The sequence below is a fragment of the Apium graveolens genome, chromosome 10 (genome assembly GCF_009905375.1).
Source record: "Apium graveolens cultivar Ventura chromosome 10, ASM990537v1, whole genome shotgun sequence".
NCBI lineage: Eukaryota > Viridiplantae > Streptophyta > Magnoliopsida > Apiales > Apiaceae > Apium > Apium graveolens.
Window position 1 is genome coordinate 165872431 of NC_133656.1, and position 21031 is coordinate 165893461.

Below are 21031 nucleotides of genomic sequence, written 5' to 3' on the forward strand. Positions count from 1 at the left end.
ATCTAATATTTTGAGATTTGAGAGTAACTGAATCCTTACACGTACAAATGTGAAGTGCCCTTTTATTTCTTTGAAACACTGATTATTACTTTCTGACTTTCTGTATCTCATCTGGCGTCAAAATATTATAGCGTCAAAATATTTAGGAACGGAACTCTGTTGTGATTTTACCTGGTCTATTTGCTATCAGCCTATTACCGCAGCTATGCATATTTAACTAATTTTCTCTTGTTCTGTTAGGTGGAAACAACCATCATACATATTTAGTTTGAAATGGGTGGGTTGTTCTTGCCTCAGATCTCCTGTGCCTCTGCCCTCCTGGTAAATTGATGGCAAAGAACTCTGGTAATTTTCTTATGTTGGTAAAGAGATATAAGGAAATTCCCATTTTTTTTATCAAGTGATTATTAGTGTTTTAAAAATCGGCTGATTTGTTATCAGTGTTCTAATTAATCGGAAATCGGGACAAAATGCGTTTTTTTTAAAATCGGTCAAAAATCAGCCAATTGGGTCAAATTGTGAAAATTAATAAAAAATATTTTTAAAGAAAAATTGAAATTCAAAATAATAGTTAATATTTAATAATAATATATTGACTTATATTGACTATTACAGACTCCTAAATCCTAATCTCTAATAATTGAATAAATTTTTTCAATTAAATTATTTTTATTTCTCTCGAAAATATACTCGATAGATTCATTTCCCGTAATTGATTTGTTATGTAACTAATTTTAGCACATCACGAATTTATATAATTTATATATAGTAGGTATTAATTTTCTAACTAGTAATTAGTGAGTATTTATTATTATGCATAAAATCAACTATAAAAAAATATGTATACACCACATAAATATCAAATATGAACTAGTATTATGCGGTATTATTTTTGTAAATCTTATGAAAACTTAATGAAATTTAAATAGAAATTTAAATAGAAATTTAAATGTTACTATTTAATTAATAAAATTGATTCCGATTATTCAACCTAATTAATCATCGATTATCCGATTAATCTTGAAAGGTACCTCCACCGAATAATGTCGATTTCCGAATTTTAGCACACTTGTTGTTATATATAAAAAGTATGCCGTAAATACTCGTTGTCTAAATCAAATAGCTGATGTAATTTTTTTTAAGTTTATCTTTTTATGGAACTATCTTGTATTCCATATTTGCATGCATGTAAAGTATATATTATGTTTCATATTTTAGCATTTGTGTTTTAACATATTACCTATGTATGTTTTCTTGAATTTGACCTGTTACGTTTTCCTCTCAATTCCTAAGCGTCACAAAGATCCCTTATATGGTTCAATCTTTTTTATTAATTAATTAATAGAATCCGATTGAACCTCGAAGACATTTTCTTGCCATAAATTAGGCTTGATTGTTTCTCTGTCTGTCTGCATGAAATTGTTTGTCTTTCCAGTCCACAAAATTGTTAATGATGAGGAGCTTAAAAATGTCTCATCAAGAAAAAGTGACAAAGGAAGGTACCAAGAAACCCGAAGCAGTGAAATTGGGAAAAGGAGTACTTGAGCAGCTGAATTTGATAGACGCACACCTACTGGACTCCTTAATTATGTACATCATAGCATTGCCTCCAATTTCTTCAATCTATGCATGCAGGTGTGTTTGCAAATTAATTCTTCCATAATCTTCTTGTCAACACTATAGATCCTCCTTTTAAGAGCATAAGATCTGTTGGTGCCTCACTTTGACACCTTAAAGTTTTAGAGCTATTGGTTAATTAAGATGGTATCCGAGATAGGTTTGTTCGATCCGGGATAGGTTGACGGTGAGTTATGAGTTATATCGGGGTGGCAGGCCAGTGTGCAAGCTGATTGACCTGCTTAATATTTTGACATTTTTTCGCAGCTGCCTTGTTTCTCCAGAAATTAGTATGTTGAATTTTTACCGGTTTCTCAATAAAAAATGTTTTTGTTGAAGTAATTGAATACACTTGCAGCCCTTTTCAAGAGACTTGAACCTTCAACCTCTGGTCGGGGATGATGTTATTTTTACTAGGCTGAGCCCTTTAGGGTTTAGCTGTTAATTAGCTCTTTCTTTCATTCTTTAAAAAAAATGCACTTGGTTCAATGCAGGATTGGTGATCTTGGCTTGTCAAAGAATGAGAAAAATACTAGTTAAGTTGGAGGATTCATACCATGGATGGATCCTGAACTATTGAGCTGTAAAATCTTGTTCACAGTTGTTTAGTGTGCGAACACGTTGATCTCTTTCCTTGGTTGATGATTTTGTGTGTAGGTTGATGTTTACTCATTTGAAAGCTGATGTGGGAGCTCTTGACAGGGGAGGAGCCTTACCCGAACCTGCAGTCTCATGAAATCAGATGTATAGTGCACTTTTACACTTGTGAATTGTGATTATACGTCTTTTTAAGGATATTGGAAAACAAGTACTTCCACCAAAACATTTCAGTTGATCTGACTCTATGTATAGCTTTAGAAGTACTAGCAACTGGAAGAATATCTTGTATTTTGGAGTAGTGTTGGCTTGAAATAGTATGAAACATAATATGGTTAGTTTTGTGGAAGAATTAAGTTTAAAAGTTTGAGCTGCAAAGTGCCTAGCTTTCTCGCGTGTTTACCTATAGTTCTGCACAACTCTTTTTTTTGTTAGTCCGGTGTCCGTGCCAGCTTTCACCGGCACCTCAACTAATTCGGAAAACTGCTAGCACACTCGTATCCACCGAGCATGACAATCCACTTACTTCCGTGTCTCCTGTGACCTTGGGATGGTAAGCCCCTAAAATCACACTGTAAACCAACTAGGACACCCGTGGTGGGTTATAGCTATGCACAACTCAAATGTTTAGTATGGGAAAGTTTAATACACAAGAACAACTTTACAGTCCATCAAAGAATCCAAGTCCATTGTACAGTTCACGTTACATGATATATATTAATTCATCAAAACAGACTACATATAAAGCTTTTATGCATTTGACTTCCTTCAAAAAACTCAAATATACTAGTTCTTAAGATCCTTTAAAAATGCTTAGAATGTATACAAGCAACTCCCATCATCACTCCTGGCTGCTGGATCAAAATTTTCTGCACTTCGGTCAGTGCAACCTTCTGGAACAGGAACATTAACTTGTTGAGCTGCTTTGCCTGCATAAAATTATTAATAAATAGCTTTGAAACATCAGTTGTTCGATCCAATTAACTGTCATTTTAATTTGCTAATGACAAAAAACTTTCAATAAAGTCCCCTATACGGGCTAAAGCGATTGAGGGTTCTAACCATAGAAAGTTCCTCTGGCCATGGCATCCCTGTTTGCATCTCCAAGCGCAGCCTCCTTCATGTACTGGTCAGCTAATTGCACCCTCTTCACATTTTCCTGTTCCTGAACAAGCATGTGTCCGTACTCTAGCAGCTTTGCAAGTGTCATCTTTGGCTGCTCAAATGTTGGGGGTCCTTCCTTGGAGTTCACAAGTCTCTTTCCAATCTTGTCAATTCCAACCCCATTAATCCAATTTCTCACCTCATCGTCATACACTCTCGACCTCAAGGCACCGAAAAAGTCTGCACAAAAACAAACATTTCAATCAATAATGCCAAAGCTTGTTTGACAGTTCATCATATAACTACTTACCAATAGATTGACCGGGGAAGGTGTCAACAAGCTTAATCACATCTTCTTTAGGGACGTTATCGGTGCGGAAGATGCCAGTGCAAACACCAATTCTGTCTTCTCTTGTAGGTGCCCAGTAGAACTTTTCCATACGCCCGTCACGGATAAGAGGAGCATACAATGTTGAGAAGTCATTACCAGTCACAATTATAGGCACTCGAGCATTCTCCTGCTTGTTGTACATTCCCGGGAGCTGGACATTTGTGGGGTTATCAGCTATGTTCATAAGTGTTGCATTAACCATTTGGTTGTTTACAGTATATTGAGTAGTTCCCCCCATTCTACCAGCTCCAGCATCAAGATCATTGATGAAGAGACAGCACATTTTTCCCTTCTTGGTGATTATATCAGCTGCCTCACGATACCTTTGTCTAATTAATTTTGCGGGCTCTCCTGCATTTCCACTTTCCAATTCTCCAGCACTCATCATTATAGGGCTGCAGTTGCATCACCAAAAACGTCATTATTTATCAGACAATTATCTGAAAATTCCAATGACAATTATCAGACTTGTGAAACAACTTACGTGATTCCCATCTTGGCAAAGACAAGCTCACATTGGAATGATTTTCCCTGACCTTTACCTCCCCAAATACCCAAAATAAGAGGAACCTAACACACAATTCACTCTAATTAATCATCTTTGTTGCCTATTCAATAAAAATTGCATACAAAACTGTGATTTATTTTGATATAAACCTTAATGTTGGGCAAGGTCATGAAGTTCTTGCATATGTGAACAACAAGTTTATCCATGAAAGCTGGAGCAATGTATAAACCATCCAGGTTGTTGTCCATGTACCTGTAACATAAATTACCAACTTTGTTTCAGAACATAAACTCTTTCACAAAAACCAGAAGAAAAAAAAAGGACAGAATTTCAAGGACAATGGTAACAAATCTTCTTACGTACGTTCGAAGGCCAGTGCTTATGTACTCATAAGAACTCATGATAGCATCATGAGTTCCAGCACCAGTGGGAGCCTGGAAAAGAGAATCAACCATTCCCTTCCCTCTAGTAATATCTTGCTGATCATCAGATATGTCAGTGACAAGCCCCTTCCATCTGTCTTTATCTGTCTGTTTCTTTTCATCAACCTCACCTGCAACAATCTTGAAACTTCCTGGTGACACTTTTGGACTTGTGAATCTAGACTTAACCTTCTTCAAGCTGCTTCCCATGAAAGTTGAGCTTGGGACTAGCGCTGCTCCTACTCCAGATCCATTAAATTTCAGCTGTGTCAAAATTAATTGGAAATTTTAATAAAGAAAATCCCATCTTTGATTGTTTAAGAGAGCCACAGCCAATGGTCAAGCTAACTATGTACTTTAAAACCATATATGATCAACCAGCTCTGTATGAATTTTAAACATATTGATAATAAAAGGTTATCACAGGTGAAAACTTTATGATTTTGCTAATCACACAAAAAAAAAGTAGCCTAAATAATGTAAGGCAGATGTTCCGGAGCAAACAATTGTTGTAACACATCATACAGCAGTATATATGAACAATCACATCAGAAACTCTAATTTATACGTACCGCAGAAGAAAATCGCGGTATGGTATGTTGTAGCATATTTGTGATGACATGTATATACTAATCCACAGTCAAAGGGTTCGTATGGTCTTAGCATCAGGATACACACAACGAAAAATGGTTAAATTGTTGTATCACTCAGATATATAGATTAAGACCGGCTTTATTTTTTAGATTATTATACCTTTAGTCGATCAAGATTCAATAAAAAAACGTGATGTTAAACTATATTTTAGTTCTAATGTAGCAAAAACACCAAACACAGCAAGCAAAAACAAGACAGGTTTTGAAAGAAACTTGTGATAAATGGGATCATGTTCTACGACAAACTATTTTTTCATCAGCAATAAGTGAATAGCAGCAGTACAAATCAGAGATGACAGTATGCAAATCACCAGTGTCACTGTGTCAGTAATACAAACTATACACTAAATTATTTTGTATCTAAACGAACGATATAAAATGCAGGAAAAGGTGGTAGGTAAAAGGAAGAGCAGGAGCTGTACTCACCGGAGCTCGGTTAACAGTTCCGACAGTTGAGACAGCGGTTGCCATGAATAGAGTGATGATATTAAGACAGAAATAGTTAGGTAGGTGTTAATTTATGAAGGTGGTTTTGTTTGTTGAGCAATGACTAGAACAGACTGATCATAAGTATTTATACCAAGTACCAGCACAAAAAAACAGAAACATTTGGTGAAATTTCATAGTTGCCAAATTCATAAGAACCACAGAATCAAGATTACAAGAAGCCACGCGGCACAATAAGATTGGACAAAGAAGTGAAGCCATGCACATAATAAAAAAATGTGAGGTTTGGGTTAAAAGAAGAACTGAGGATTTTCCTGTCACCACAAGTGACCACAACATATAGGCAATATTTATAACTTGTTGAATCAATAATTGGCTTCTACATTGTTCTACACTTTGTTTCTTGAAACAGCATTCTACATTGTTCTACACTTTGTCCTTTGGTGAGGACTTAATGAAGACATCAAGAATCTGGAAAATGGAAAAACAAGATGAGCCTGGAAATGTAAAGATTAACAAGTGGTAATAATGATTCATTTATAACTTTTAAGGTAATATTATTGTCATTATAGCTTTCGCTCAATTTCATCACCTAATGAACACTAACTAAAACTACTACTTTACTATTATATGAACAAACTTTGGATCTATGCTCTTGCAAAAAATAAATTGATGAAGAGAATGAGATCATATTCAAAGCCTAAAACAACTAAAATCTATGTTCAGTTAGTAGTATACTTTGATCAGAACAGAAATTAAGTCAATTACAAAGTACTCCTAAATACTACTACATAGTATCATTTACCAAAATTTAATACATAAAAAAAATTATATAATTTTATTTATTTTGACAAGGATCGCATATATAATTTAGAAATGTTAGTTCCAGCATCTTCTATCAGCTTTTTGCTGCATCGTTATTTCCAAAATTAATCCAAACTCTTCTAAAAAAACAAAGAACAATAGTCAAACAGAGCCACAGAGGTAGAAAACTAAAGGCAGAAAGAAAAAACAGCAAGTCAGCAATTTATATGGAGAACTACAAGCATCCCCAGGTAGATCATTTTCCTGTCACCGCAACTGACCATAATAAACATGCTTCAAGTTCAACTGCTAATCCGAACTCCGCGGTTCGGCAAAAATCTCTTACATTTCATCTGCTAATTGCCTTCCACGGCCATTTTCTTGCAGTTGCAACTCCCCTTTTTATCTCTTTCAATGGATAATGGTTCCCTTCAGCAATTTTTATATATCTTGCAGGTAAGTGGAGCAGGACATATAGTAATATACCTTCAGAATAAGTTGTACATGCAACATGATGAACTTGATGTAGGTTTTATTTCCACGGAAGGAATACCTAGGGGTTCGGAAACTAATCTAACATTCATCAGCAATGAAAATGTATAAGCGGGGCAAAGACTCATATTTCAAGCACTGTGTAGGTATCAACTATCAAAAGACATTCAAGTACCGTTTAAGTATGAAAAGCACAAAAATGCAATTCCCGTACATATCTAGCGACTATGCTAATGGTAATTCAGATACAATACAAAGTAATAGAATGTAACTTGTATGGACATCAGGACATACACAAAATGCAAGTACCACAATTCTTGCCTTTACACTAGGGAACCGTGATCTCAGCGAGCAAATGAGTGCTTAACATTGATTATTCGAGGAGCACACTCAACACAGTCACAAAAATTATATAATGTCAGAAATCTCCAATATCAACTTTAAATTTCAAGCTATTCTTAATCATAGCATTCAAACTATGTATTCACATTAGTCACAAAAATATTAATAAAAGTATAACAGAAAATGGCATGTGCATAAAATTAATGAACACCAAATTCAAACAGTAGATACTAGATACAGATGAGGTAATCAAACAGAAATTCAAGCTAGAGCTTTAGATATATCTATTACTAAGACCTAATAATTAATATAAAGGAGAACTATTACCATAACTTATGTCAGATAAATATTCTTTTCAAAAACAAGGAATAATATACAAATTAGGAACAAACCAGAAAAATAGACGATGAAATCGATCAGCAAGTTATATGGAGAACTATAAGCATCCCTCGTAATTGGTTTACTAGAAGCAACACTGCTTCAATATAAACAAAGACACTTATTCAACCACTCAGTGTTCGAGCAAAATTTCTTGCAGCTTATCCAGTTATTGCCCCCCTGTGACCATCTCTTTTGCAATTGTAGCTCCTCTTTTCTTTTTTCCGATACATGAAATTGTAGCTCCCTAAATTGAGAGTTGTATGCCCTTCCTATTTGGTAGAAACATTTTTTCTACGGATAAGGGTCCTCCATTTCCTTCTGCAATTTTCTATTCAAGAGAGAAAGTAGGGTTAAATACCTTCATCACAGCTGGAGAAATTCTTTCAAATGTAAAGTGTATCACTACTAAACACTTTTGAATAACAATATAGTCATGTCCATGTGTATACGTCCCACAGAGAATGACAGGTAAAGGTTTCAAAGTATAGCTCACAATTAGAAATGAAATGGTAGGAGCATAAAATATAGTTCTATTGCTCCCAGCGTAAGCGCTATATGCAGCATCATAAACTTGATGTGGGTTTTCTTTCAAAGGCAAGAATACCTAGTGGATCGGAAACTGATCTAACATTCATCAGCAATGTAAACGTATAAACAGAACGAATCATTTTCACCGTGTAAGTATCAATTATTAAAAGACATTTTCAGCACCATGTAAGTATCAAAAAACAAATATGTAATTATCATATATCTCTAGCGACTATGCTTATGGTAATAAAGATCAAATACAAGGAACAATAATCCAAGTCTGAACTAAATCACTTGTATAAACAAATGCAAGTACCGCAATCAAATTGATCTTTGCCTTTACATTAGAGAACCGTGATCTTAGGGTGCAAATGAGCGCATATATTGATTATTCGAGCACACTGACAAGTAAACAGTAGAATTTCAGGAAATAGATTCCAAAATCATCTTTAAATTCCAAGCTATGGTAGTATTAGCATCTGTACATTTGTTTCACAATAGTCAAAAATAGTATTCATGAAACTAATCTACTCAATTCTAAAAGTATAACAAAAAACTGCATGTGTATAAAATTAATTAACATCAATTTCAAACTGTAGATCAAAAGAGGTAATTAACCAGAAATTCAAGCTAGAGATTTGAACATAAATAACTACTAAGACATAATTATTAACTTGTATCTGATAAGCAACGATTGAGAGTACATTCTACTGTAAAGAAACTTTCATCTTCTCACCGTCAGAATGGAATACTAAAAGGCAAGGCTAATAATAATGCAGCCATTTCATATAAAGATATTGAACTTATGTCAACAATCATGCCTTTAACAACAGAGATGGGTTACAACATGACAAAATCTGCCCCTACATGAACTATCAAAGTTTCCCCTGCTGTCAAGAAGAGCTTTAATCTCTGTATCTGTATTTTCAAGAAAATATAAAGAAAACAAGTACATTGTTGCCTGCTAAGAATATCTCCAAAAAGTTGGTCTCAAGAACAGAAACGTTTTGTGCCTCATAGAGCAATCAGCTTCTGCACATCCATTTGAAAAAAAGGGTTAGTACACAATCAAGTAAGAACAAAGCCAAAGAGCTAAGAATAAAGAACCCACCCCTCCTGCAAACACCATGCTCTGGCATTCTGGAACATTTGCAACCATGGACTTGGGCCTTTCTTCTTCACATCCCAATGCTTGGGATACCATGGGAACTGCCACATCAAGAAGCAACGCTCTGGATGAGGCATCATAGCAAGATGCCTCCCGTCTGGTGAACAAATAGCTGCCACGCCCAAGGGAGAACCATTGAGATTAAAAGGGTACACTTCGGTTGGATTTCCTTGATCATCACAATATCTTACAGGAGCCAATTTCGAGTTGAGCACACTTTCATGAACATCATTATCAGGAAAATATGCTCGTCCTTCACCATGAGCTGCCCATACACCTAGCGTACTACCCTCCATTCCTCTCAACATTATAGCTGGTGAGTCTTGTATTTTGACACTTGTGAACCGGCACTCAAAGCGTCCAGACTCATTGTGCACAAATCTAGGCTGTGATGGATCTCCACCTGTACCATGAACACCTCCAACTTCAGGTCCTGGAACCCACCCCAACAACGCCATCAGCTGGCACCCGTTGCATACTCCAAGACTGAATGTATCAGGACGATTGTAAAACTCTTGGAATTGATTCAATAGAGGCTGATTAAATCGTATAGAAGCTGACCATCCTTTAGCAGAATCAAGCACATCCGCATAGCTAAAACCTCCAACAAACACAATCCCACGGAATTTATCAAGTGACATGGCCCCATTAAGCAGATCAGACATTGTAACATCCCATGGTTCAAAACCAGCTGCATAGAATGCCGCGGACATCTCTCTATCACCATTGCTTCCTTCCTCTCGGATCACGGCTACCTTTGGTTTTGAACTGGCAGTCAGATATTTCTCATCCGTAGCTGTTGGAGTAAAGGACAATGACCATGAAGGTTCTTGTCGATTCTTCAATCCATCCTTTTCAGAATCCACACAAGAAGCTAACCTCTGGAGCTTTTCCAGCTGGAAACTAGTTTCTTCCCACATGTCCCGAAGAACAGAAGTTTTCTCATTTAAATGACTGACCCCGTTAACCTTTAGTTCTACCACAGGTTCTGCCGTTACTTGTCCAATAATATCAGCAGAAATGCCAACACCAGATAGCTTTCCCACCACCTTATCCACATTATGCTTGCTAACCTCAAGAACAAGACCAAGCTCTTCTGCATATAATGTTTCAAACAGGCTATTTGATTGTGAAGCTAAGTCCAAGCACACACCACAATTCCCAGCAAATGCCATCTCAAGGAGACAGACAATCAATCCTCCATCACTGATGTCATGACCAGCAGTAATAAGTTCATCCTCAAGGAGGTCTTGGACTCCTTCAAAAGCACGTTTAAGGTAAGACACGTCATCAAGATCGGGACAATCATCCCCAACTTGGTCAAACACCTGTGCAAGTGCTGATCCACCTAATCGTCGTTTTCCCTTTGCCAAATCAATATGAATTAGTATGCCATCATTTCCCAGCTTCAAATCTGGAGTCACAGTTTTGGTTATATCAGGGCAAGTGACATAAGCACTAATTACAAGATTCCCAGGAGCCTTAACTACTTCTCCAGATACATGGGCTGCCATGGAAAGACTATCTTTTCCCCCATCAATAGCAATTCCAAGTTCGATCATAGCTTCTGAAAGAGCTATAGCAGCATCATACATCGCTGCTCCTTCACCATCTAATTTGGCAGCATACATCCAATTCCCACTTGCCTTAACATCAGAAAGAGATGTAACCTTTGCCCAAACAAGATTAGTCAGTGCTTCTCCAACAGCAAGCCGTGCCATCGCCTTGGGATCCAGAAGACCTTTTATGGGCTGCTCTCCAATAGAGCATGCGCCACCAGTAAAGTCGGTATAAGTTTGAGCAATAACAGCAACATCAGCTAAAGTAATCTGTAAAGGACCCACTGTTTGCTGCTGTGCCACAAGACCTGTTACACACCTGTCAACTTTCGTTGTCAAGAAACGTTTTGAACCAACTGAAGGAAGCCTCAGGATCCTTTTCAGAGTATCCATTATAGTGATCGCGGGAGCAATATCAAGTGGCTCCATTGCATTAGACACACGATTGAATTCAAAAGTTTTTTGTGGCATGTCACCCAATACTTTCTCAAGCTCAAGATCCACAGCAGGGGGAGGCGGAGGTAGACCATTTGCACGGCATTTCTCAACAGCTACGCTATCAACCAAAACAACACGCCCTTCACCACTGATTGTACCAATAACAGCCATAGATACCCTCTCCCTTTGACAAATTGACTGCAAAAGATTACGGCTTTCAGGCTTCACCAAAATAGCATCTTGCTCCTGATATTCCGCACCCCATATCTCCAATACAGACATGGTATGGTCACCAACAACAATTGCCCTGATATCAATCTCCGCACCCTTCGGATATATAATTTCTTTGACAACATTACAGTTTCCACCTGCACCCTGGTCATGAATGCTGATAATAGGATTGTTCCCTCCCATTTCAATACAGGCGCGAACAACACGATACAGTTTCTGCGACATTTCTGCATCTCCACGCTGTACTGCATTAAAATCAAGCTCTGCATCATTCTGGCCACTAACCATACTTGATGCTGCACCACCTCCCATTCCTATACGATATGCTGGTCCTCCAAGCTTCACAACCAACATTCCTACATCAGGCTCTCCCTTCGAGATATGGCTGTGATCAATCTGCCCAATGCCTGCACTAAACATAATTGGCTTCAACCATTCGCGCCTTTCCCCGTTCGAGAGTCTCATACCAAAAGTCCTTAAATAACCTTGAATCATTGGCTCGCCAAATTTGTTACCATAGTCAGATGCGCCATTACTTGCATCAATAAGTATCTGCAATGGCGGTGCCAAGTTTGATGGATATGTGAAGGATTGATCTTCCCAAGGAGCATAAGAACCCTCGATATACAAATTTCCAACGCAGTATCCAGATGTAGAAGCAACTACAAATGATCCACTTCCAGTTGCATGAGTGTCCCTGATTCGACCCCCTGCACCTGTCTCTGCACCAGGATAGGGTGCCACTGCACATGGGAAATTGTGCGTCTCAGCAGTGAATAAGATATCCAGGACACGGCTAATCGAACTCAATGGGCAAGTTGAACCAGGCTGCTCTGGTCGCAGATGATTCACTTGAAACCCAGCAATTGCACTCGAATTATCCTTGAAACCAATAACAGAATTATTCGGATTAGCTTTCAACGTGCTCTTGACAATTTGCATCAGAGTATTATCCATGGGCTTACCATCTATCACAATTTTCCCAGTAAAAAACCAGTGCCTACTATGCTCACTATTAGACTGAGCAATATCAAACAACTCAACGTTTGTTGGATTCCGCTTAATGTCATCCTGGAAGAGCTTTGTATAATACTGTAAATCTTGTTCATCAAAAGCCAAACCCATCTCCATATTAATTTCTTCTAATGCTTTCCTACCCTTCTCCAAAACTGGTATATATCGAACCTCCTCCGGATGTACACTCGTCTCAAATGATCTTAACCTCTGAGTATAAACACATTCTGTCATCCGATCATGGACTATTGCAGCAATATCATTTATCTGACTCTCCAACAATCTGCCCCCTCCTCCCTTAACATACAACCGGTACCTCCTAGACCGTTCCATCCTATTCACTTCCGTCAACCCACACGCCTGACAAATCGAAACAGCATTAGCAGACCACGCAGTCGTAAAAGACAACCTCGGACCAACTTCAATCACCACACTCTCCAAACCCTCCTCGACCTCATCAAGAAAACTCTCAGTCCCCAAATTCTCCGGCTCAAACGTCTCCTGTAAAAGCCACCTAAGCACGGAAAGCTTCTCACTCGACAATGGCGAACTAATCCCAATATTAAAACACTGTTCAGTCTTCAACCCAACAATCTGATTCGAAACCTTAGTCTGAAAAGACTTCAGCAACTCATCATTAGCACTATCTTGAACCAACGGAACCCGAAAAAAATGTATCACATTCCCAACAAAGCTCGAAACTTTAGTCTTTTCATCAACAGAACTACCCACATCACCCGAAACCACAGCTTTAACCGAAAAGACTCTATCTTTACACACTCTTAGTGGTCTAATTTTATTTCTAACACTACCCCAAAGCAAACAATTAGTCTGCTTAGGTGAATATCTGGGCAACAATAATTTTTGCCTACAAGAACCCTGTACCCAAAAAACCCATAACACAAAATCAATTTCAACACTAAAGATCACAACTTTAAACAAAAAAAACACAAAAAATGGGCCATCAAGAAATACATAGATATACATACCTGTAAAAACTCAGCTGCAGAAATTTCTAAAGCAGCAGCCATAATCTAACCAACCAAACTGCAAAAATTAAATAATATATTTATTATTTGGAGAAGCTTATGCATTAATATAGTTGCATATAGATACATATATAGATACAGAGTGGGGGAGAGACTAACCTTTGAGAGGGGGAGGAGTGTGCTGAGGGTGAGGAAATGAGTAAAGTGGCTGAGTACGAGTAGAACCCTAAGTTTTGTTTTTTGTTTTTTTTTTTATTTTAACAATTTTTTGTTATAATTATTTGTTGAATTGAATTGACTTATTATGCTATAAAAATATATACTTCAAGAATTAGAGGTGCTTCTTTAAAGTTGGAAAGTTATTCCATTTTTGTAAGATTCTTCTTGTATTGTAAAGAATTCTCAACAAAGTACACATTCATGCCTTTTTCTGAATATAAATACTGATACATTAAATAAAGACTTAATTACACGAAAATGGCCTCAGTTATAAATTTTTTGCACAAAACTGGCTGAGTTTTAATAATAGGCACCCGCATGACTCTTCTTTAATTTTTTTAACATGCGATTGCATTCCGTCAGTTTCATCTAACAGACGTTAAACCAAAAGGATAAATTAGGAAATGTCTATTTTTAACTGCTATTATCCTCATATACAGTATATCCTGAAATCACCAGAGATTTTTAACAACAGGAATCCTAGTATCCCTGAAATCCAAAGTCCCCGATGAGGTTGAGAAAACGCAGCTGGAGCCACCACGCCGAGTAAGAAAGCAGAGCAAATTGTAACCAAAACACCTGCACAACAATCTTCCCGTATCACATCACCAAAATGGGAGTTTGATGGTTTGCTACATTTCTCGAATTTTGAATTCCTCTGACAAGGTAAACATATGAAGTTTTCTTAAGTGTGTCGTTACACTTGTTTTAGCGAAACAAATAAAATTCTCATTTCATTTCACAAACTTTGCAGAAAGAGCAACTGGATTTTGGAGAGATGGACTGATTTACGGGCATTGGTGCTTTTGGTGAATAAATTGCTCAGAAAGCCTCAGCAGCAGCAGCTGAAGTCCCTCAACTTCCATCATATCAGTTGGCTAATTGACGGACAATTTGAAACCACTGAGACCCTTTTCTCCAGTCGGAAAGTTTTATAATCGGGTACATATCTTGGCTATAGCGACCACGTCCAACAGGGTGGTTTAAGTCATAGGCCGCCACAAAGTTCTGGGAGGAGTTCATGAGATACGAATATAGAGTGGAGAAATTGTAGAGAGGAATGCATGATTCACAGAGTAGAACAAAACGCTGATTTGAAAAATCAAGAAGTGCATTGGCTAGCAAACGTCGCTCTGCTTCAATCATGTTAGCGTTTCCCATTCTACTATCTGCATTTGTGAGTGAATGAACAACCATGTTATTGAAAATCATTATATTACTTGACGGGGCTATAATGCATAAAATTGCCTCCTTAGTTAGTTAGCATAACCTTAGTGTTAAGATAAAAATTTACAACTAACAAACAAAGCACGATGAGATCCCTTGTGATATCTTGCCGCCCTAAGTTTTGGGTTTCACTCACCTCTCCCAAAATTTATCAAAAGACACTAATTTAAGGCATATTTCTGAGTGTATTATAGTCTCTTTGAGACTCTACCAATATTAAAAAGAAAGATCTAACTAAAGGTTTATGTTATGTTTATCAAAAGTTTTGGACAACTCTCATCCAAAGACGACGAAAATTACTTGCAAGCCATGTACAGGATAACATTTCAGTTGAGAACATTACACTTCACATAACCTCACTCAATAAACATATATTATAATAAGATGCGTAGTATTCATTTACAAAGCAACTTCTGCCACAAAAAATGAAGACACGTCTCCATTGCTTTTAAATTTCAATACTAAAATGTGAACAAGCTATATACATCAAACATGTGACCAAGTAATTGTGTTCTGTGCGTAAGTTTAAGACTTATAGTCTTCCATTCACCTTTAAAAGTCCAGCATAACTCAAGACAGAGTAATCTTCCTGATAAACTACATCAAACTAATGTCATCTATATTTTATTGATTCTTGGCAGCATATGATGCTACAAAAAAATCTAAAATCAAGTTACTTAACCTCACTGCCAAGACCAGAAAGGAATTAGAATTAGTCTAACAACTCGGGGCGAGTTACACATCCAACAACGCATCCTCTCCGTCTAGAAAAATACCTGCATACGGGTTTGATTCTTCGGCTGCAGTGGCAACAACAGTGATGAATTCAAAGTCATCAGCATTTGCCAATCGCAACCATAACTTTGGATTCACTAACCATGCTCAATTTTCTCTGATGCCCTCTGGTCTGCATATATATACAGGGGTTGTGTGTAAATAATATGATTTTACCAATTTAGCCCTCTGCTTAATTTTAAAAATTAGAATATATAACGTCCGTTAAATGGAGTTGACGGAATGCAATCGTGTGTTAAAAAAATTAAAGAAGAGACATGCGGGTGTCTATTATTAAAACTCAACCCGTTTTGTGCAAAAAAATTATAACTGAGGCCATTTTCGTGCAATTAAGTCTTAAATAAACGGTAGATAATGATATACTCCCTCTGTCCCACCAGATTGTATACAGTTTTTTTTCAATGTTCGACACGCATTTTAAGGTGAATAAAAAACATACTTCCTTAATTTATTTTTAAAATTTTCTTTTTTTTATTAAACTTCAAATATCAAATTTTAATTCAGAAGAAAAAAAAATTTAAAATAATTTATGCAAATATGTTATAAAGGAGCGTTAAAATGCGTGTCGGCTCCCCGTCCCCCAATGTATACTTTCTAGGGGGACAGAGGGAGTACTGTTTTTTTCGAATATATTAATATTCTTTTCTTTTTGGCTAATTAATATTGATTTTCTGTTAACATATACTCCCTCCGTCCCTCCCAATTGTTATCGTTTCTGGGAGAGTGTCCGGCACGCATTTTAAGATTTTCGATCGGGCCTATGAAACTTTTTTACGAGGCAAGTTTCGAGTTTAAAATTAAAGATTTTGTCAAACTCGAGTACAAACTTTTTTATTAAAATTCGAGATAAGCAAGACAGTGTTCTAGTAGACTCGACTATATTACACCGAATCTACTGGTCCAAATATTTAAATGACTGAAAGTTACCCAAAATTCCCACTATATAAGTATCGGGAATATGCATAGTATTAAAAAATTCAAAATTTTATAAAGGCTACGCATATTCCCTTTTTTATTTGAAATGAATTTACATCAAAAAAGTGTCTAGTCACTTAAAATATAAAATATGAATATACATGTGTAGCATGTGGGTTATATATTAAACTGTAAAAAATTGATACATAATTTCTAGATGCATATTACTGAAAAAAATAAAGGTCAATTATTAAAAATATCCTAAAATTAAAGAAAAATCTTATATCATTTTCATTTTATTATCAACAATAAAATTTACTAGAATAATGATTTGAAATGTTATAATTTTAAATAATTAGAGCTGAAAAAAAATTACAATGGTAAAAATTGAAAAATAAAAAGAGAAAACTATACTAGAAGACCTTGGCATTATGTTAGTGATGGTGGACATTGTATGTTGCCAATTGCCAACTGATCGGCAAGTTCAATTGCTATAAAAGTAACACTAGAATGGTGTTATTGAAAAATCTCGGGGGTCAGCTTCTCCGGGACCCCCCTCTCTCGGATTATACTTGTCTGAGCGATCCAAACTACTAACTTAGAGCATCTTAGAGGTGTAATTATATCTTTTAGTAAAAAATAGATATTATGTCAAATTTACTTAAGGAATTGTGTTTTAGTGGTATTAGTTATAATGATTAGCTATATTTAAAAAATAATTTTTATGGTTATTTTCAAATTTCAACAATTATACAATAATCTTTTAGTAAAAGGGGTTGGTAAGAAATTATTAATAAAAATTAATTATTTTTTACTTGATATAAGTGGAAATAATATATATATATATGTGTGTGTTTATATATATAACATATTAAATGATATTGTTAAAATATTTAAATCATGATAAAAATTAATTAACAAACATTACTTTTATATATTATAAAACATTTAACTAATTCTTTTTTTTCCAAGTAATTTATTAATAGTTTTTTATATAAAAATGTACAGTAAAATTATTATATAAGACATCACTGGGACACTCTTGGAACTACTTTTCTTGTCAAATGCCCTAAATATTAATTTAAAACATCATATAAGGCACATGTTGGACTTGCTCTAAACTAGTCTCCTTATCCTACTAATCACATCTACCTATCTTGATAAGAGCTTTTACCTATTTATTTTATTATTTTTATTATAAATATATAATTGTTATATATTTATATAAGTATATTAAATTTATTATATTATTGAATAAATAAAATTTAAAAAATATTTTAATATTAACGGGAATGATGCACGAGATTTATGTTAATAAATTTAATATATTAAATACAAAAAAAAACTAATTGATAATCCCAGATCACCCCGGGGTCTTCTCCTTTCCGGGCCCGGACTCAAACTCCTTTTGGGCGGAAATGGCGGCGGCGTGCGGTGTAGCTGTAGGGTGGGAACCTACAAAACAGAACCGGAGGGTGGTGGCGTCCCCGCGGCACCTCCGGCGTGAGAATGAGAAAGGGTTTTAAGGAGAAGAAGGGCAAAACGGGGATTATGCGAATATATTTTATGGTGTATGCATGTGTGTATGTATGTATAGGTGAGAGAGAGAGTATGTGAGATTGTAACCTGTAACCTTCCTTCTGTTCTACCTTTTATAGGCCTCCTACTAGGGTTTAGGGGTTTGTACCTTTTAATCTGGACCGTAGGTTTGCCTTTTGGACTGTAGGGCATCCGAACGCTTGGGATGCGTCAGAGTACTACCAGATCCGGACCGTAGGAACGTTGTGGATCCCGGCTAGCTGGTCGGTGGTGATGTTGCCACGTGTCCTGGCCCTTCCAGGTTAAAGCTGAGTACTTTTTGGGCTCTTGCTATTGGGCCCTGTGCCCCTATTATTGGGCTTGTATTATTATAGGCTATCATTTGCCCCCACCCCCTTATGCGGGTTCACCCGGATGGGGGAAGTATAGTAGTTATTGTTATGTGGCAGCGCCTTAGGAGAATTTTTGGGGGTTTTTTGATTTGTTGCCCCCTAACCCCGGGGTCAAATGGTAATGAGACCCCGGGGTTGACTTGGTTATTCATTTGATTTTAGCTCAAGGTGGGATTCCTTAGAAAATTTTTGGGGGTTTTTTGATTTGTTGCCCCCTAACCCCGGGGTCAAATGGGGATGAAACTCCGGGGTTGACTTGGTTAGTCATTTGATTTTAGCTCAAGGTGGGATTCCTTAGAAAATTTTTGGGGGTTTTTTGATTTGTTGCCCCCTAACCCCGGGGTCAAATGGGGATGAGACTCCGGGGTTGACTTGGTTAGTCATTTGATTTTAGCTCAAGGTGGGATTCCTTGAAGTACTTAGAAAAGTTTTGGGGTTTTTTTGATTTGTTGCCCCCTAACCCCGGGGTCAAATGGTAATGAGACTCCGGGGTTGACTTGGTTAGTCGATTTTGAATTTAAATTTTGGGCACGGTTTGGTGGACAAGTACACTGCTGACATTTGATTTGACCGGACTCTGAAAAGTTGACGCTGCAAATCCGGGGTGTCAGACGACTGTTGGGATTCCATCCGGGGTCAAAGATATATATGTTTTATCTGCATCTTTTGAGTGTGCCAGTTATTTACTTTCCCCTTTTTTTCTCCTAAAAAGACGCGCCCACGTAATGATTACGTGACAGTTCTTGTAATAACTGTTGTGCAGTTATTTTTTGGGACCAATCGGGGGCTGCCACGAGGGTGGGGTTAATTTTACTTCAAAAAACCTTTCACCTTTCACTGCCTTTCGCCCTTCTATAAATACCCTCATTGCTTTTCTTTTTTTCTTTTACGCAAACACTTCCACAGAAAGAGAAAGAGACCAGCGAAATTTTACAGAGATTTTTCGGAGCGTTCCTTGTTGAAGCCGCATTTCTTTCTCCTGCCATTTTGTAAGTATCTCGATCTTTTGCCTTCTTTTTTCGTTTCTTTTTTCTTTCATTTTCGCGATGCATGTAATCGCTTCGCGCGAGTTTTGCTTCGTTACTTTGTGTTTCTTGCTCAAGTTTCATGATTGTTTTGTTGTTTTGGCCTTGAATCTGTGTAGTTGTGTAGGATTTGCGTAGCTTTTTCGATGGTTCCGTGTTTGGTTTGCATAAATAACATGTATTGTGGTAGTTTTGTATGTGAAAAAGTGGGTTTTTAGTAGTGTAAAAAGTTGAAGAGCCCGGGGTGTGTTCTTGATATGTGTTTTTAGTTATGATTGTGTATATGAGTTGTAGATCTTGTTTTTGGGCTAAGATACGTACACGATTTGTTTCTAAACTCTTCTATTTTTTGTTTTGTTTTTGCTGTTGTTGGGTTCGGGTTTGGCATTGACTCCGGGGTGCGTTTATATAGATACAAATAATATATGCCAGGTAGTCGTTTTAAGCGTACTGCTACTCTTAGAAACCGGTATCCCGAGCGTCCTGTCGGATTAGGCGAACTTAACTCCTTCTACCCTTCTTCCTTTTCTAGCAGTAGCTCTGTAGAGATGCCTCCCCGGGTTGACCAGCCTCAACAAGTTTTAGCCCAGACCTTAGTTTTAGGCCCCGGGGGTACCCCGTCCAACCCGGATGGGTCTTGGGAAGATGTGGACGAATACTTTGTCCAATGCCGCGTGAATCCTAAGCCCTTGGGCTTTTATTACAGAGACTTATCTGAGGCGTACGGGGGCCCGGATGGGTTGGGCGGTAGGGAGCCTTACGACGAAAACGATATGAACCGGAAGTTTTTTACCGCCCCAGGGACCCGGTATGAGTGTGGGGCGGTTCACAAGGAGATTCAGGATAAGTACACAGATGTCGAGGTAGATAGTGCTCTTAGGCTCGCGTTTAACCTTGAGGATAAATATCAATGGAGATGGCCCGAGGAGCACGAGAGGGTATATCACAGACCGGAGGGGGGATGGGTTGGTATTCCCTTAGAGTACCTCCGGGGCATGCGCCTCGGATTACATCAATTCACCAAATCCTTATGCCGGGATGTTTACGGGATTCCTTTCACCCAGCTGGCCCCGAATTCAGTGAAGTGGATAAGTTGGTTTTTGGCCTGCTGCTATGCCAAAAATTACCTCCCTACCTTTAAGCTATTCCACCATATTTTTAGGATCAAGAGGTCCACCTCCCGACCCATATACGAGTTCTTGTTTAGGATCGAAGACTGCGGATATCCTTCCGA

At 37.3% G+C, this 21031-nt stretch overlaps 2 protein-coding genes and 1 long non-coding RNA gene across 3 annotated transcripts; 1 reads left to right on the forward strand and 2 right to left on the reverse strand.

Moving 5' to 3' along the window:
- The first annotated feature begins 247 nt into the window (after nt 1-247).
- LOC141690225 (uncharacterized) lies at nt 248-2700 on the forward strand. Its single transcript, XR_012562692.1, has 3 exons — nt 248-345; nt 1436-1635; nt 2112-2700. It is a non-coding gene; the product is annotated as an uncharacterized LOC141690225 (long non-coding RNA).
- A 140-nt stretch (nt 2701-2840) lies between these two features.
- On the reverse strand, nt 2841-5942 carry LOC141690224 (ribulose bisphosphate carboxylase/oxygenase activase, chloroplastic). The gene is made up of 7 exons (XM_074494918.1): nt 5719-5942; nt 4581-4903; nt 4367-4469; nt 4194-4279; nt 3629-4104; nt 3277-3558; nt 2841-3143 (listed from the first exon to the last, which is right to left on the reverse strand). Exons 1-7 carry the CDS (start codon nt 5761-5763, stop codon nt 3028-3030), a joined length of 1431 nt encoding a protein of 476 aa, XP_074351019.1. The 5' UTR covers nt 5764-5942; the 3' UTR covers nt 2841-3027.
- Nucleotides 5943-9051: 3109 nt separating this feature from the next.
- On the reverse strand, nt 9052-13947 carry LOC141691190 (putative phosphoribosylformylglycinamidine synthase, chloroplastic/mitochondrial). Its single transcript, XM_074495929.1, has 4 exons — nt 13845-13947; nt 13686-13743; nt 9398-13575; nt 9052-9318 (listed from the first exon to the last, which is right to left on the reverse strand). Exons 2-4 carry the CDS (start codon nt 13725-13727, stop codon nt 9312-9314), a joined length of 4227 nt encoding a protein of 1408 aa, XP_074352030.1. The 5' UTR covers nt 13728-13743; nt 13845-13947; the 3' UTR covers nt 9052-9311.
- Nucleotides 13948-21031: the final 7084 nt, after the last annotated feature.

Coding starts and splice junctions, on each gene's coding strand:
- LOC141690224 (XM_074494918.1), bottom strand. CDS start 5,763: ATGGCAACCGCTGTCTCAACTGTCGGAACTGTTAACCGAGCTCCG. Junction 4,280..4,366: donor TGACCTTGCCCAACATTAAG/GTTTATATCAAA, acceptor ATTGTGTGTTAG/GTTCCTCTTATTTTGGGTAT. Junction 3,559..3,628: donor CTTCCCCGGTCAATCTATTG/GTAAGTAGTTAT, acceptor GTTTTTGTGCAG/ACTTTTTCGGTGCCTTGAGG.
- LOC141691190 (XM_074495929.1), bottom strand. CDS start 13,727: ATGGCTGCTGCTTTAGAAATTTCTGCAGCTGAGTTTTTACAG. Junction 13,576..13,685: donor CTGCAGCTGAGTTTTTACAG/GTATGTATATCT, acceptor TTTTGGGTACAG/GGTTCTTGTAGGCAAAAATT.